This window comes from Poecile atricapillus, chromosome 1, assembly GCF_030490865.1.
Source record: "Poecile atricapillus isolate bPoeAtr1 chromosome 1, bPoeAtr1.hap1, whole genome shotgun sequence".
Taxonomy (NCBI): domain Eukaryota; kingdom Metazoa; phylum Chordata; class Aves; order Passeriformes; family Paridae; genus Poecile; species Poecile atricapillus.
This window is the reverse complement of record NC_081249.1, coordinates 137,458,715-137,473,224: the sequence shown is the minus strand read 5'-3', so window position 1 is coordinate 137,473,224 and position 14,510 is coordinate 137,458,715. Positions and strand designations below refer to the sequence as shown.

Here is a 14,510-nt window from a genome sequence, read left to right as displayed (position 1 = left end):
TAATCTAAAAACTAAAAAAAACAAAAAAACAAACCCCAAAACAAACACTCCCCCCACCCTCCCAGTCATTGGATATGCAAGAATCCAGAGTTCTTTTGTCACAGAGTTCTCCACAAAGTTAAGGTTTTCCTGTCCTAATGTCACTTTCTGGTACTAGTTAGGCAAACTCAGTAGAGCATTATAGCTATTCAGGAGGGGGTTTTTAGTTCATTGGTTGGTTTTTTGTTTGTTTTGCTTGATGTTATTTTAGAGATGGCATTTCCTGTGGCATTGATGCCACAATTCTGAAAATAAAAGTAAATTGTCAATTACCATCCATGACTAGTTTGATTTAAATGGTATACAGACACACACTACTGAGCTGTTTATAGTGCATATCCACTATGGAGGACAATTACCACTTTAGACAGCTTAAAAATTAAACTGGACTCATGCTTAGAAAAGCACAGAGACAAATAATGGCTTAGCCCATGCCTAAATCAGTCCCAATACCATATGTTTGCTAGACTGTTAGATTTAGCTGTAAGTTTGTAAGTTAACTCTGCAACAATTGCAGGTTTTACTTGGTTAGTTGTCTTTTTATTATTTACAAAAAAATAAAAAAAAAAAAAAGTTTAAAACCTCTTCAAGTGCATGGGACAAATTATTCTCACACAAGACAACTCCTCCTTCCTCCACAGCCCCAAAATCCTGTGATGAGGTAGGTACAAGTGAAGGCTGCTTTCTCACCCAAAGATTGCTTCACAGATTCTTCAGGGTATCTCTCTTAGCCAAGAGTATTTGCTCCCAGCTATCATTGCACCTGTCTCATCACTCCTGTTTGAGCAACAGATGCAATGTTGCAATTACTCTCTTCCAATGTAATCAGGGCAGGTTTCTCTCAGGCCTCCCCCAGTGTTGTACCTGTACACACACACATCGAAACATGAACATTAAAGCAGAAATGTTGAAGTCTCAGCAGGGGAATTCAGAAGCCTGCCCCCGTTCATCCTGTAGCCGAAATCTGCTAGGCTTTAACAAACATGGTTGAAAAAGCAGCAGATGGTCTTTACCAGTCTGTCTCTGCACATAGAGATACATGGGAATTATGCATTTCCTTTAAAAGGAAGTCCAAGAAGTAAAATTCCCTTTCTAACTGCATCATGGAATATTAAAGTTTTGAAGTATTATTTCCTTCAGTTTGCCTATGACAATTACATAGTCAGAGATCATCTGCTTATACTTTATGGCTTAAAGAAATCTAGGTACTCCCTGATAGTGAATAAAATAGAGATAATGCTACACAAAGAATACTGTTCAAGTACAGGTAAAAAAGACTCCTTTCTCTTGACTTTCTTTCATCTCTTCTACCCTCCACAATAGGGATTGTCTTCAAAATTAAAGATGTCTTCCTGCAACTGCTTAAATATAGTCTTTGGCTAAAGTTCAGACTTTTTGGCAGCTCAGACTACACTTAAAATTTAAGCCATGTGAATAATATTTGAGACAGCCCTAACAGGTGAATTTCAATAATCATTCCTCTTCTATGGGTATTATCCACTTCAGTTAAGAGAGCCTCAACCCTCTGTTTGTGGCCTCTGTCTGCAGCTGTCAGAGAGCATACAAATACACATGGACAGCAACCAAGGAGGACCTTAAAGCATTGTTTCAGATAACTTCACGTATCCAGAAATGTTTCTTCTGCTGCAGCCTGGGAGTCATTCAAACGTTAGCCCTTGTTATGAGCTTGAGTAAGACGCCACCTGCTTTGAAGACTGTGGTAGTTAGAGTAGGTTCAAAATATGAATGAACAGAGAAAAGACTCCAAACCTACCTGAAAAAGCTGTAATTCTTCTATATTTGTCAACAGGCTGTTAAAGGTGTTAAAACATCTGATGAATTTCCGGGGGCACAACCAATTAACTTCTGAATTGACTCCAAAATAACTGCAAATTGGTTCTCTCTAAATACTCTTGGGGAGAGGGTGTAGGGTAGAATCTGAATGTTACTTTCACTTGAATCTGTGCACTGTTTGTACTTAAAAGGAATAGTAAAGGTACTGTGCAATTCTTTCCTAGTATCCTAGAATGAGCAAGTAACATATTGCACTCAGAATATCGGGTTGAAATTCACACTGTAAGCCGAAAGTTTCAAGCCTCAAGAGTGTAAGAAGAGTTCTTTTCCCGATCAACACAGGGATCTGTGTTAGTTCCTATTCTCCAGGCAAGGAGGAGGAAACAGCATGTTGCTGTCTGCTGAAACCCCCAGTAAGTCAGCACATGCTGCTAATGCAGACTAGGACATGACACAGCAAGCATAAGCATCTGCACAAGCAAACAGCCTCCTCGGATATGTAAGCTTATAATTTATTTGGCAGAGGAGAAAATAAAAGAGTACCAAGGCTTCAAAATTAAACATAATTATTTCTTAAAATAGGCAACTGAAACAGGAATTAATTGATGGCTAGGTCAATGGAGAGTATCCCTCGATTGCTCAGATCCTTGCAAAGTGAAGTGGAGAGTGTGTTGTAACGCACATCACACATACAATGCAAAAACCATGAAACTGCAGGAAGGGTCTGCTGCTTTAACAATTCACTTCATTCTTCATACAACAGTGAGCAGAAATAAAAATTTTCACCACTGCCCTTTCTTCCTAAGCCACAAGAAAAACTTCCAAAGTATAAAAGGGAATCTTCTCTTGTTCTCTTATCTTTTAAGGAGATAAATAGTGGCATTCGTTAACGTAGCATGAATCATTTTCCTTAGTAGAGAACAAACAGAAATGTCCTTAATTTTCCAGCTAGTTATTGTCTCATAATGACACAAATGTTTAACTTGACAGGTAGGGCCATTACTATGGAGAAAGGGAAGAACAGTGTGGTTATTGTATCTGAATAATTATGTACCATGACACCTACAAGTTGAAACAAAATTGACGTAAAAGCGAAGGAGCACAAACTGAGTTCAAGCAAACAGTGATGGTTTTTCACTGAGAAAGATGAAAGATGTAGATTTTGTACAGTAAACATGCAAAGTAGCCTGTCAAGCTTCCAGTAAGTGATTTTCACCCCAGTTTAATCAACACGCGGTTTCACCCAAATCCTAAGTTTCTGTGTTTCTTGGACGTGTTTCTACACATCTCTCACAGGCTACCATGAATATCCTCTTGCTTCACTCAAGCATGACTACAGAGAAAGAAATCCTGAGTTTAAAGTTCAAAACTTATGCTTAACTAAAGAACATGCTGAAAGACACTTTCAGTTTATCAAGTTTTTTCCTGTTTAATCTTTTATGGATGTAACTGCAATACTGGCTTAGAGGAATCTGCTTTCTATGCCTTCAACATTTTAGGGACAAATAGAATACAACATCACTGCATATGAGTCAGCAGCGTGCCCTGGCAGCCAAAAGGGCCAACTGTATCCTGAGGTGCAGGATACAGCATCAAGCAGGAAGATAAATTACAGAAGTTTTATTTCTTAAGGAGTAGATGGCAGGAAAAAAAAAAAGAAACACAAAAATCAAATATTCTGGCATTGCAATTTGTGCAATGTCACACTGAAGTGTGACACACAACTCAAGATTTGCCAACAATCAGAAAGACTAAATTACCCATTTTTTTTTCCCCCCCTTAATCATGCCTCCTGCAATGAGAAATTATATAAAGATAGTAAGTATCCTAAAGGCACACATTTCCAGCACATATTAATATATTCAATTTTAATGTTTTTTACAAAATTACTCAAAAAATATGTCTTTGTTATATTTCTTGCTTTGGTATGTAAAGAATAGGCTGTCAGAAGACACCTGAAAGAATAAAACAGAATTTAGAAGGCTAAATTTTTCATCTGTGAAAATTTAACTTTGAGGAAAATTTGCTTCTAAAGCAAGCATACCCCACTACCAATTACTCACTTTTTGGCAACTGACCCATTGTTTCTATCCCAAATCATCAAAAGGATACTGAATATTTAATTTGTATGGGCAGGCATTTGTTGTCTCACTTCTGTTGAAGCCATAGATGCTACCAAAGGGTATATTTCCTCCGAATTAAGGAGATCTGACTGCTACCACATGTCTGAATTCCACACATTTCCTTCACAGGCTGATGACTGACAAATTATATCTGCTTCAAATAACAATGCTGGCAAAGCAGGCAGGTGTAAAGAAACTGCAATTCAAGCTTGTATTAGCCTTGTCCAGTTCTGAAGATCCAAAGATTTAACTTGGAGCAGCTGCCTTGCCTGCTGGGACAGCACGGTGGATGTGAGCACGCACTCTGGTGAGACAGGACACACACCCATCCCACGCTCACATGCAGCAGCGCCTTCCAGTGGCTCCCAGGGCACAGGAAAAGCACTGCCTCGCAAGAAGGGATGGCAGCACATGCAGAACCGGCACAGAGCAGCCATGCAGCCCTCACCTCCGGGAGCACCACCTAGGGATGCCGGGGAACACACAGCACCACTGCAGCAACACACACACAAGTGAAAAGCAGGAAATCAGATTGATGATTGGCCTGAAAAAATCTCCTGGGCAGAGCAGATTCAGCAAATAATGAGAGCCTCTTGTACATTAAGGACAATATAGAAATTGGTCTTTTTTTTTTCGCAGTAATATGAAGTTGTCAAACAGCTTTGGAAAAATTGGAATTGAACAACTTCAAATTGCAAATAAATCCTCAGAAACCGATCTTTAATATGGTTTATCAATAAGAAACTCTTGGAAATACAGAACGGCCATGTCCATTCCTGTAGAGTAAGCCATATCTGGTAATCAAAAATTTCTCCCTACAGTCAGACTAATAATTTGTGAAATTTATGATATCAGAAGAAGCTTACGAAGCAAACTCATTTAGCAAAAACTCTCACCTCAGTGTGAAGTAAAGTTTATCTTGCAAGTAGTTGTTTACTTGTTGAGCTGCTGCCATAATTCCTACAAATCATTAGGAAAAAGCAGTTGCACAAAACAGAATAAGACAAACTCCCATAATTCTATAGACAATTTATATTCTCATGAGGTCCTGTAAACACAGTTATTTTGTAACATTCACATGCAATATGTGGTTCCATATTTATATATAGGAAAGATGCCAATCTAATTCTGTTAAAGTTCAGGCCACTGCACTTGAGCCTCCAAGTTACATTTCAATATACACTGATGATGAAACACCTTCTACTTACATCTACATTCCATCCATGCAAAGAACAGCATTAATCAGCAACTATTCAGTGTGCAAAAACTGACCTTTCATACTGGGACCTCTATGAGAATACTGCTTGCACAATTAAGTTCTGTTTTTTACAATACTTAAAGAAGGCTTTTAAGAAAGATTAGAACGAACTTTTTAGCAGGGCCTGTTGCAATAGGAGAAGGGGTGATAGTTTTAAACTGAAAGCAGGCAGATTCAAACTAGATATAAGGAAGATTTTTACAGGGAGGGTGGTAAAAGACAGAACAGGTTGCCCAGAGAGGCAGAAGATCCCCCATCTCTGGAAACATTCAAGGTCAGGGTGGTGGGGCTCAGAAGACATCCCTGCTCATTGCAGGAGAAGCTGGACTAGACGACCTTTAAAGGTCCCTTCCAACCCAAATTATTCTATTATTCCCTTTAATATTTCATAAAGTTTTATTGAGTTTTTTTTTACAGGTGAGATTGACTTTTCTATGCAAACATGTACCATTGGTACTATGTGTTTAAATAAATGTGGTACTTTAGTCTTTTAGCTTTGCAGTACGAAACCTGGTTATTACAGAAGACTAAAATCATGTGTGTTTCACATTAATTCATAAATTAAATATTTTTAACTGTCCGTCTTCAGCTATTTACTCCTCTATACAGAAAAACAACTCTAAGTATATAATAGTTATCTATGTTGTCAAAACAGGAAGCAATCTTCACTGAGTTTAATTTAAGGCCAGTCGCATTGGATTTTCTATATTGGCTTTCAAGGTCTCCAGAAACTTTGAAGCCAGTTCATCATCTACAACTCGACCATCACTTGAAAGAGTCACTGTCATGAGTTGATGCTGTTCAAGTTTCTCATTCCCTTCTTCATCTTCCACAATCTTGAGCTCTGCTCTTGCTCGGCCCACAGCGAGGATGCAGGCCTGAGGAGGGTTTATGACTGCTGTGAAATCACTGATGCCAAACATGCCCAGATTTGAGATACTAAATAAAACAGAAAAGAGTTTCAGTAACATCAGATATTACATACTCCCTACAAGAAAGAATCTATATTTAACAACTACTATGATTAAATCCCCTTCAAGGCAAAACCCATTAAGTTAAAAATAGATCTAAACTGTTTTCAGTTGAGCACATTCAGACTCTCAAGGGTTTGGAATTTTTAAAATTAAAAATAATGCACCTTTTAGAAGGCCCATTTCTTTACAGCAATATATTCTTGCACTGCACACACTGAAGTCAGAAAGTAAGCCAGCAAAGCAAGATCTTGAAATATATTTTGCCTGTACCTGTTCCAAGCCAAATGTGTTTTAGACTGGACCCCAAAACTGCGATTTACAATGGTGGCTATTATATCCACTAATAGAATAAATTTGGGCATCTAGGTATCACTCAGGCACATGAAAAACATTTCTGTCCATGTCACCACCTGTGAAGTGGTATATTAGGCTTGGACTCATCTGTGACAAGTTATCTATGGAGAAAGCTGGTACACCATCTCCTCCTTTCTGGTTATAGGTATGGCAAAGAGTGGAAAAACAATTAAATGGTGCAACCCAACCATCAAATGGCACCACTGCCATGTTCACCACTACACCAGGTCCTCAGGTGTCACATCCACCTGCTTTTCGAACACTTCCAGGGATGGTGATTTAACCACTTCCCTGAACAACCTGTTGCAATGCATGGCAATCCATTTCATGAAGAATTCTTTCCTAATATCCAATCTAAACTTCCCCTGGTGCCACTTGAGGCCATTTCCTCTCCTGTGACTTACTCCCTGGGAGAAGAGACCAAGCCACACCTCACTACTACTACACTCCTTTCAGGCAGAAAGAGTGAAGGGTGATGTGGTCCCCCTCGAGCCTCCTTTTCTCCAGACTAAACAATCCCAGTTCCCTCAGCTGTTCCTCATAAGACTTGTGCTCCAGCAGACCCTTCTCTGGACACAGTCCAGCACCTCAATGTCTTTCTTGAGGGGATGGAACCAAAGCTGAAAAGGGCTCAAGGTGTAGCCTCACCAGTGCCAAGTACAGATGAAATGAACCTGTACCAAGGTAATTGTTTCTCCCTGAGACAAGACACTCAGTCTAGGTTTGACCCTCAGAATCATCACATGGAGTTTCATCCTAAACAGAGCAAGATTGTATAAGCAATGCATTAAAAGACAGTGGAATAGCTGAGGAAAAAAATGGCTCTGAACCCATGCTGCATGTATTAAATGCTGCTAGTTTTACCTAAAAGATCCTCCCTGGTACTCTTCTGGTAACAGTTTTCCATCTCTGGCCTTCTTTGCTAGAGCCTAAAGAAAATCAAAGAAGAAAACAGGCAAAGAAAAGAAAGAAATTAGGGTGTTGTAATAGACTAATTATTTTTATTTCAGTAATATGTTTTAAGTACCATACAGACATTAAATCAGCAAAAGTCACCTGCTTTTGGATTTAGGGAAGCACCTCAGCAACACTGTTGCTGTATCTGCAATGATTTGGCAAAGAGACTAGGACCTAAGACCAGACTAGGACTGCAATGATTTGACTTGGACTAGGACAACAAAACTTCATTTTCATACCAATATTGGTTGTTCAATAAAAGCTGTTCTCTCACCTTACAAATACTGTTCCAGTTTTTACAATGGAACCACCATGCTCCCTGGTGGTTTTAGATTATCTGGCAAAATACTGATAAACTCACAGTATTACTAAAGTATTTGTTTAAGGAAACTGACAAGTACCATTTTCAGAACTTTCTATCAAATTGAATGAATGTATTTCTCCCAGCTAAACCATCAACTACGTTTTGAATGGTGCCTTTTAAGGGCACTCCTTCTGTGATCTCCATTTCATTTGTGAGACTTTCCTTTAAAATTCAACAGAAGAAATGTTCAAATACAGCCCAAGAAATTCACACTACGTTCCAAGACAAGATCACGGAATTGTACAAAACTTTGAAAAATCATAATAAGCATGTCAAAGTTACAAGGATACTTTATTTTGAGCTTCATTTTAGGCTTTTTCTCATCTCTGAATAATTAGTCAAGACAACAGCCATGGGAATAGCATTCATACAACAGGGTCAATATAAGCATGATGCATCTGTGCAATTGCATTATTTGAATGATGTAAATACAGTGCCAGGATGCACATGACCTAGAAAGAAGTAAAAATTATCATGCAGCAGAAAGGGATATATAAGCAATTACAAAAAAAGAAAGTGCCTGCGCCAAACTCCAGGGAGACTGACAGAGAAGCAGCTGCAGTTTCAGAGCCTTCCCCTTGTGCATGTCAGGTACATATTTATTTCAGTAATTCAGTAAAGAAATTGAAAAGCAAAACGATGTTGGTGTGGACACCTATGTCACACACCTTCCACTTGAAAGGCAAGGGGAGTGCTCACTATCGTGGCCCCACTGAAGGTAACACAAGCTGCATTTCCATCACAGGAACTGCAGGACATTGATTTGTGGTAAGAGAGGTTTGCAGTACCTCACACTATTACAGGTATTGGGTATGATAATGAAACTACAACGTTGAACAATACTTTTCTTCATTCTGTCACTAACCCCACAACAATATCAGCTGACCTTCCTCCTCAAGTGGCTACTAGCGTAAGGAATTGTTTTCACAACACATTCTGAATAAAGTAAGCAATATGGACTGGTAAAAAAATCTTAAAAACACCCATTTATGAATGCTTTGTGGTGTGACCCATCTTCTTCTGCTACAGCATTTTGGCTGCTCCCCTCTATGACCATAGACTATTATGGTTTCTGTAGTTTCACACAAAAGCCAAGCATTTACAAAGTGCAGTGGTACCTAGTTTGGGGACAGTTTTATGCCCTAGGATCTGCTTCCATTGCATTCCTCAGATACTGTAGGCTTTTGATTAGCAGTCATTAAGTGACAAGAAAAGGCCTGTGTTGGGACATTTCATCATTCATTCTACTTTGTCTGCCAAAACCCACTCCTTTATCTGGCAACAACTATAACATATCACTCTGACTGGCACCTGGTCTATGCAAAATACTGCTCATTAGTCTGAGGAGTTTAATGTTACATCCTTAATTGAACTGCATATTGAAAAAAATGCAGATGGAAATATATTCTATAATATAACTGCAAAGAGAGTAAAATAGCAGACATGAAAAAATTTCTGGGAACAGGAAAAAACACAACCTGAAATCTCAAACCTCAAGACTGGAAATAGTAATGAAACTAGCATTAAGTAGCCTTCTCTTGAGGATTAAAGAAATACAATTATATTAAATTGCAGAAGTCTGTATAGGTTTATTTTTCAATCAGTCTAGTCACCATTCAACTAAATAACATGATATTATTGTTGATTAAAAATGAAAGGAGTTGCAAAATTAATAAGAATTTTGAAGTGTAAGTAATGCAGAAACTGCTTTAGATCCACTGCCTTTGTTATTACTGATGTGTATCTGGGTCACGCTACAATTTCTGCTACAGAAAACCATACAGCTGCTCTATTCCTCAGCCTGCTGCACATTTCAGACCCACCTTTGCAGAGGCAGCAATTTCCTTTATTCCCTTGGCAGCAACATCTTTTATGATTGGCGTAATGAGCCCTCGGTCCGTTGCCACGGCAATAGAGATGTCAATGGACTGCAGCCGCCTGCAGACTTCCCCATCCCATGTTACATTCACATCTGGCATTTGCTAAAACACAGACAATTAAAAAAAAGACAGCTGTTAGAAGAATAACAGTGCAATCAGTTATTAAGAAAAAGGAAATTCCTTTAAGACACATATCTACATACAGGCATCCATCAAGTCAATTAGCTTGCACTGACTTTATTTACATTTACTTTGTCAAAAAGCATGAAATGTATGCACCAGAAACTAAGAATGGCAGGACAGACAGAAGTTTGTTTGGTGTTCCTAGGGAAAAAAAAAAATCCAAATTACTACAAATTTCTTCACTGATACCATGTTATGATGGCCCAGCATGTAAAGCTTCAAAGCAGTGCAACGTCTCTCACAAAATAAAACACAGGATGCTGAATTTTAAAGCATGGAAATAGACATCCTACTGTACCCATGTGTTGGTTTTCACTGCATGATTTTCAAGCATGATTCTCAACAAATAAAATATGCTGCAGGTACACTCACTGTTAGTCATATGTTCTCCTAAAATGCATCATATTTTTTTTGTGGGTGGACTAAGTTAAAATTGAGATGTTTACTGATAATTTCATTTAGTTTTTTTGAGTTTAATGAAATGAAGAAGGTATTCCAGAAAAAATGGGAGGGACTATCAAAAGTGACTCTGTCTATCTAAAGTAACAGCACTCCTACGAAGAAGTAGTATGATGGTACTCCGAGTTCCTATTCTTCAACGCCAGAATGTATAGTGTAAATAAAAAATAAAAATAAAAGAGAAAACATAATTAAGTATTTAGTATTCTTCTTTGCAAACTAAATAAATTTCTAGGAGTCCCATGGTTTACACAGTTGTAAGATACCCTGAAATGGATACTGTGCAACTTTATATAAAGGTATTTAAAAGAGATTGTAGGGATGGAATTTGTCACTTCAACAATGAAAGATTTCTTTTTAAAGGATGGTTGCTATAGGAGCTGTTGTTATGAAGCCCAAACACTTGAGGATATCAGCCTGGAAGTTTTAGCTCCTTCCCCTGTACTTCTCTACCTCCTTGTTCCAGAAGGAAGAATGGCTTTACTGGGCTGGTGAGCCCACTGGCACATTCATAAAATCCTAGCTATCAAATAGCAAGACAAAGCTGAAACACAGAACTCATAACTGGACTTGTGATATCATAAGTGAAGGAGAAATTTAGCATGTTCAAGAACCAATACAAGCAGTATCTTGAAGTGTGTGCCAAACAATCAAACTGTCAAGGCAGCTGCAGTCAGCTCTTTAAAGCTAGAACACATTTTTCATTGTTAAGAAATAAAATAGTAGCAAAATATTCTCTGAAGAGTCCCCAGAAAAGTCAGTGAAACTGCCTTGAATTTAAACTTGAAGATGTATTTGCACCACCCCGTTTCAGTGGGGAGAGGTACAGGTGTAAGTGGGTTTTCTTTTTTAAAGCAATTGCCCACATCTTTTCCTGAAATGCTGACAAAGTAGATGAGACATGAGCTTGATCATGAACTTGTTTCCTGATATACTGAGTTAAATACGTTGGGGTTTTTTTAATGTATTATTGTAATAGTCAAACAAATGCTAGCATAGATTTATAACAAAGCAATAGGATAGAAGAATTTTATTGATTAGTTCTGTATCAACACAATATTATTATCACCTCAAAAGCTAACAACCCCCTCAGAACTCAAAACACAATCTCTTGCTCTCTGTCTCAATATTTCCACCCGCTCTCTGGTGCAGAGAAGCTATCCAACACTCACAGCAGTTGATGGTAAACTTTGGGTGTCACCATTTCCTCACAAAGGATTCATTAGGCCACTAAAAGAAGCTTCTTGTTACATACACATCTGACAAAAATTCAGCAGACATATTTAGCTCCTCCTTTTGTCTTTGGTATTAACTTGCAGAGTTTTATTCCAGTCTAAATAAGGCCTCAAATTTCTCTCAGGCACTTGCTTATGAAACTGCCCAGAATCCTGTCTATTTTCTGTCCAAACAGCAATTATACATTAAGCTATGCCTAAGCTATATTTCTTAAAATTATACATTAATATCTAGTACATGTTCAGCTAGAAGTCTGTTAAGTCTTTTCCAGTCCAGTGTTCTCTCAATTCCATACATCCATAGGATGTAATAGTTCCCCAACTTAAACATAAATTCCTCTCTCAACTTTTAAATAGTTCAAATTATCCTCACAAATGAGAAGAACAGCTCTCTAATCCTTTCCAACATTCTTATACCATTGTGAGGTAATCCAGGCAATGAGAATTCCTAGCAATGAGCATAGTGGCTGCCAGAAGAATTTTATTTCAATGTAAGCATCACTGAATGTGCCGTCAGAATACACCTGAGGTAATAAGATTGGTGTAAGACTTGGATAAATGTTTGTTCATAAGTAAAAGAAATAACTAAGGTTAGATTAATGATCTTGACAATAGCTCTAGTCTGCTAAGAAAGCAACTACTGTGATTTGCAGATGTTAACTGCAGTAAGTGGATCTCCACTACGAAGTTTTCATTTTTACAGTTCACAGCATAGACAGTGAAGAGAATTTTACCTAGAAACATAAAAAAACCTGACAATAAGCAATAGGGAATTACCAGCTTTACTGTGATCCCATTCAGATCTCCATATAGACTCACAAAATACTTTTCTTGTCTCCTTGGCAGTTTACAATTAAAATATATTTTTAAAGCAAATTATTTGCTTACCTTCAGAGTAACTGCTGTTGCCTTGATAATAAAATCATTTACAGATACTTTAATGTCATCTGCAAAAGGAAATAGAAGAATTAAAAAAGAAAGATAATGGTCATTGTTCATATGATTTGCTTTATCAGCATTTATCTGATGACAAGATTCCAGTGATTCAGCAGATTTACTGATTTGAAACATTAACAGAAAGACACTTATCTTCAAATTCCAATAATAAAAGCAAGAAAATATTTTTCCTCCTTGGGACAAAGGCATATCCATCAAGAAAAATCTCATGCAGAGACACTCGAGAGTTTCAGGAGACTGAAACTGGTAACTAAAAACAGGAATGGCAGCAGAAGCAGGGATAATAGATACAAAGCAGATTAGGCCATAAGATTACCCTGAAATGTATGACATTTACGCACTATTAAACTCACCAGTCTCACAATTAAAAAAAACTACATTATCCTTCCACCATCATCACTACTACAACAAAACTGATCAAGCAGCAAAACTGCTTAACTTTCAAATCTGGTTTATGGCATGTAACACACATACCTTTAGAAATATTTTTGCAAGGGAAAGTAATTTATAGATAATTATATCAAGTGAAACATTCTTAAGTCATCACAAATTTGGAGGAGAGAACCAAGTATCCACTTACCACATAAGTGGCCTGCAACATTTGCCAGGATTAGTAATCTATGTATAAGAAGAGAGACAGCATTCCAACAGAACATAATGGAACTTGCAATTACTATGCTGCACTGACAGAATGTCACATCAGACAAACCTATACCTTGGTCATCAAATATACACTGGTTTCTGTTTACATACTACATTCCTAACCCTTGACAAAAATGTCACTGTCCACTAGTAGAGCAGGAATACAGTTAAATGATCCACATCTGGTAATATTTTACCCTACATCACTGAAGTTTATAGTACTAGAAAATACCATAGTTTTTGTCAGAGGAAACATAAAAAAAATCTATGAAGACAAGCTCTGCAATTCAATTTCATGAAAAGACATATGGCTTTTCACCTCTGCATTTAAAGGAAATACTCATTAAAAATTGAAAACAGCAGGAGAGGTGTGAAAAATTTCAAGTGAGTATTCCTAAGATCCTTTTTTGGTTCATTCCTTATGAAATGCTGCTATTTGAAGAAAATATCAGCATCAGAAAATGTCTTTGACATTCACTTGTGAATAAGATACCATTAGGAAAAATAACAGGTAGAAAAATGACCTGGGTACTGTTGCATTAAAAATTAGTCACTCAAAACTCCAGTGGAAGGAGAAGTAGCTCCTGTATCATCATCTAGGAAATATGAATATACCAGTCAAATTTAATTTTAGATCCCACAAACAGATAAACAAGCATAGGCTAGTCAGTAGTACAGAACAGTCTGCCTCAGTTTCTCGATCAGTATAGCAATAAAAATGTAAACTAAAACTATTCTGCTGTTTTATTCTGAATGCAGAGCTCACATGGCTTAGGAAAGCTACCATTAGAATCTAGAAGCTTTCATACTATGAGAGAAATCATGAAGCTTTAGATGAAAACCTGAAGGATCTTAGATCTAAAACTCCATTTTTCATTCTTGTGATCAGGTAATGAGGAAAAACACCTCAAAGCTGAACTATTGAGAACAAACTACACAAATGGTATCAGAAAAAAGAACTAATGGAACAACACTAAAGAAACCAAGTGAAATTTTTATGTTTATGTACTTTTCCCTCGTGTAGACAGCTACGTTCTCATATGAATGTCTTCAGTCTTTGAACTAATCTGTGGTCCTTAAAAAAAATAGTATAGTAGGAGAAAAACCACCCTGTTGTTTCTTCACTCTATAAAATAACATTTTTTTACCCAAATCACAGACTTAGTACCAGTCTAGAAGGTGCATGTTTTCATCACCAAACAGAGCATCACTACTTGCTTATTCAGCCTGATCATTGTGGAAAATACCACTTCAGAATGATGTGTGATTTGGCAGAGTAACACCCCTGTCT

The 14,510-nt window shown here is 37.5% G+C and overlaps 1 protein-coding gene across 1 annotated transcript in view; it reads right to left on the bottom strand.

The window, feature by feature from the left end:
• Positions 1–4,659: 4,659 nt before the first annotated feature.
• The window catches only part of PDHX (pyruvate dehydrogenase complex component X), a 34,075-nt gene continuing 24,224 nt past the window's right edge, over positions 4,660–14,510 (bottom strand). Inside the window, exons 8-11 of the mRNA XM_058829570.1 lie at positions 12,509–12,567; positions 9,687–9,845; positions 7,407–7,471; positions 4,660–6,153 (exon numbers count right to left, since the gene is read on the bottom strand). Of these exons, the coding sequence (XP_058685553.1) occupies positions 5,889–6,153; positions 7,407–7,471; positions 9,687–9,845; positions 12,509–12,567 (548 nt within the window). The 3' untranslated portion in view covers positions 4,660–5,888. The remainder of the gene's footprint in view (positions 6,154–7,406; positions 7,472–9,686; positions 9,846–12,508; positions 12,568–14,510) is intronic.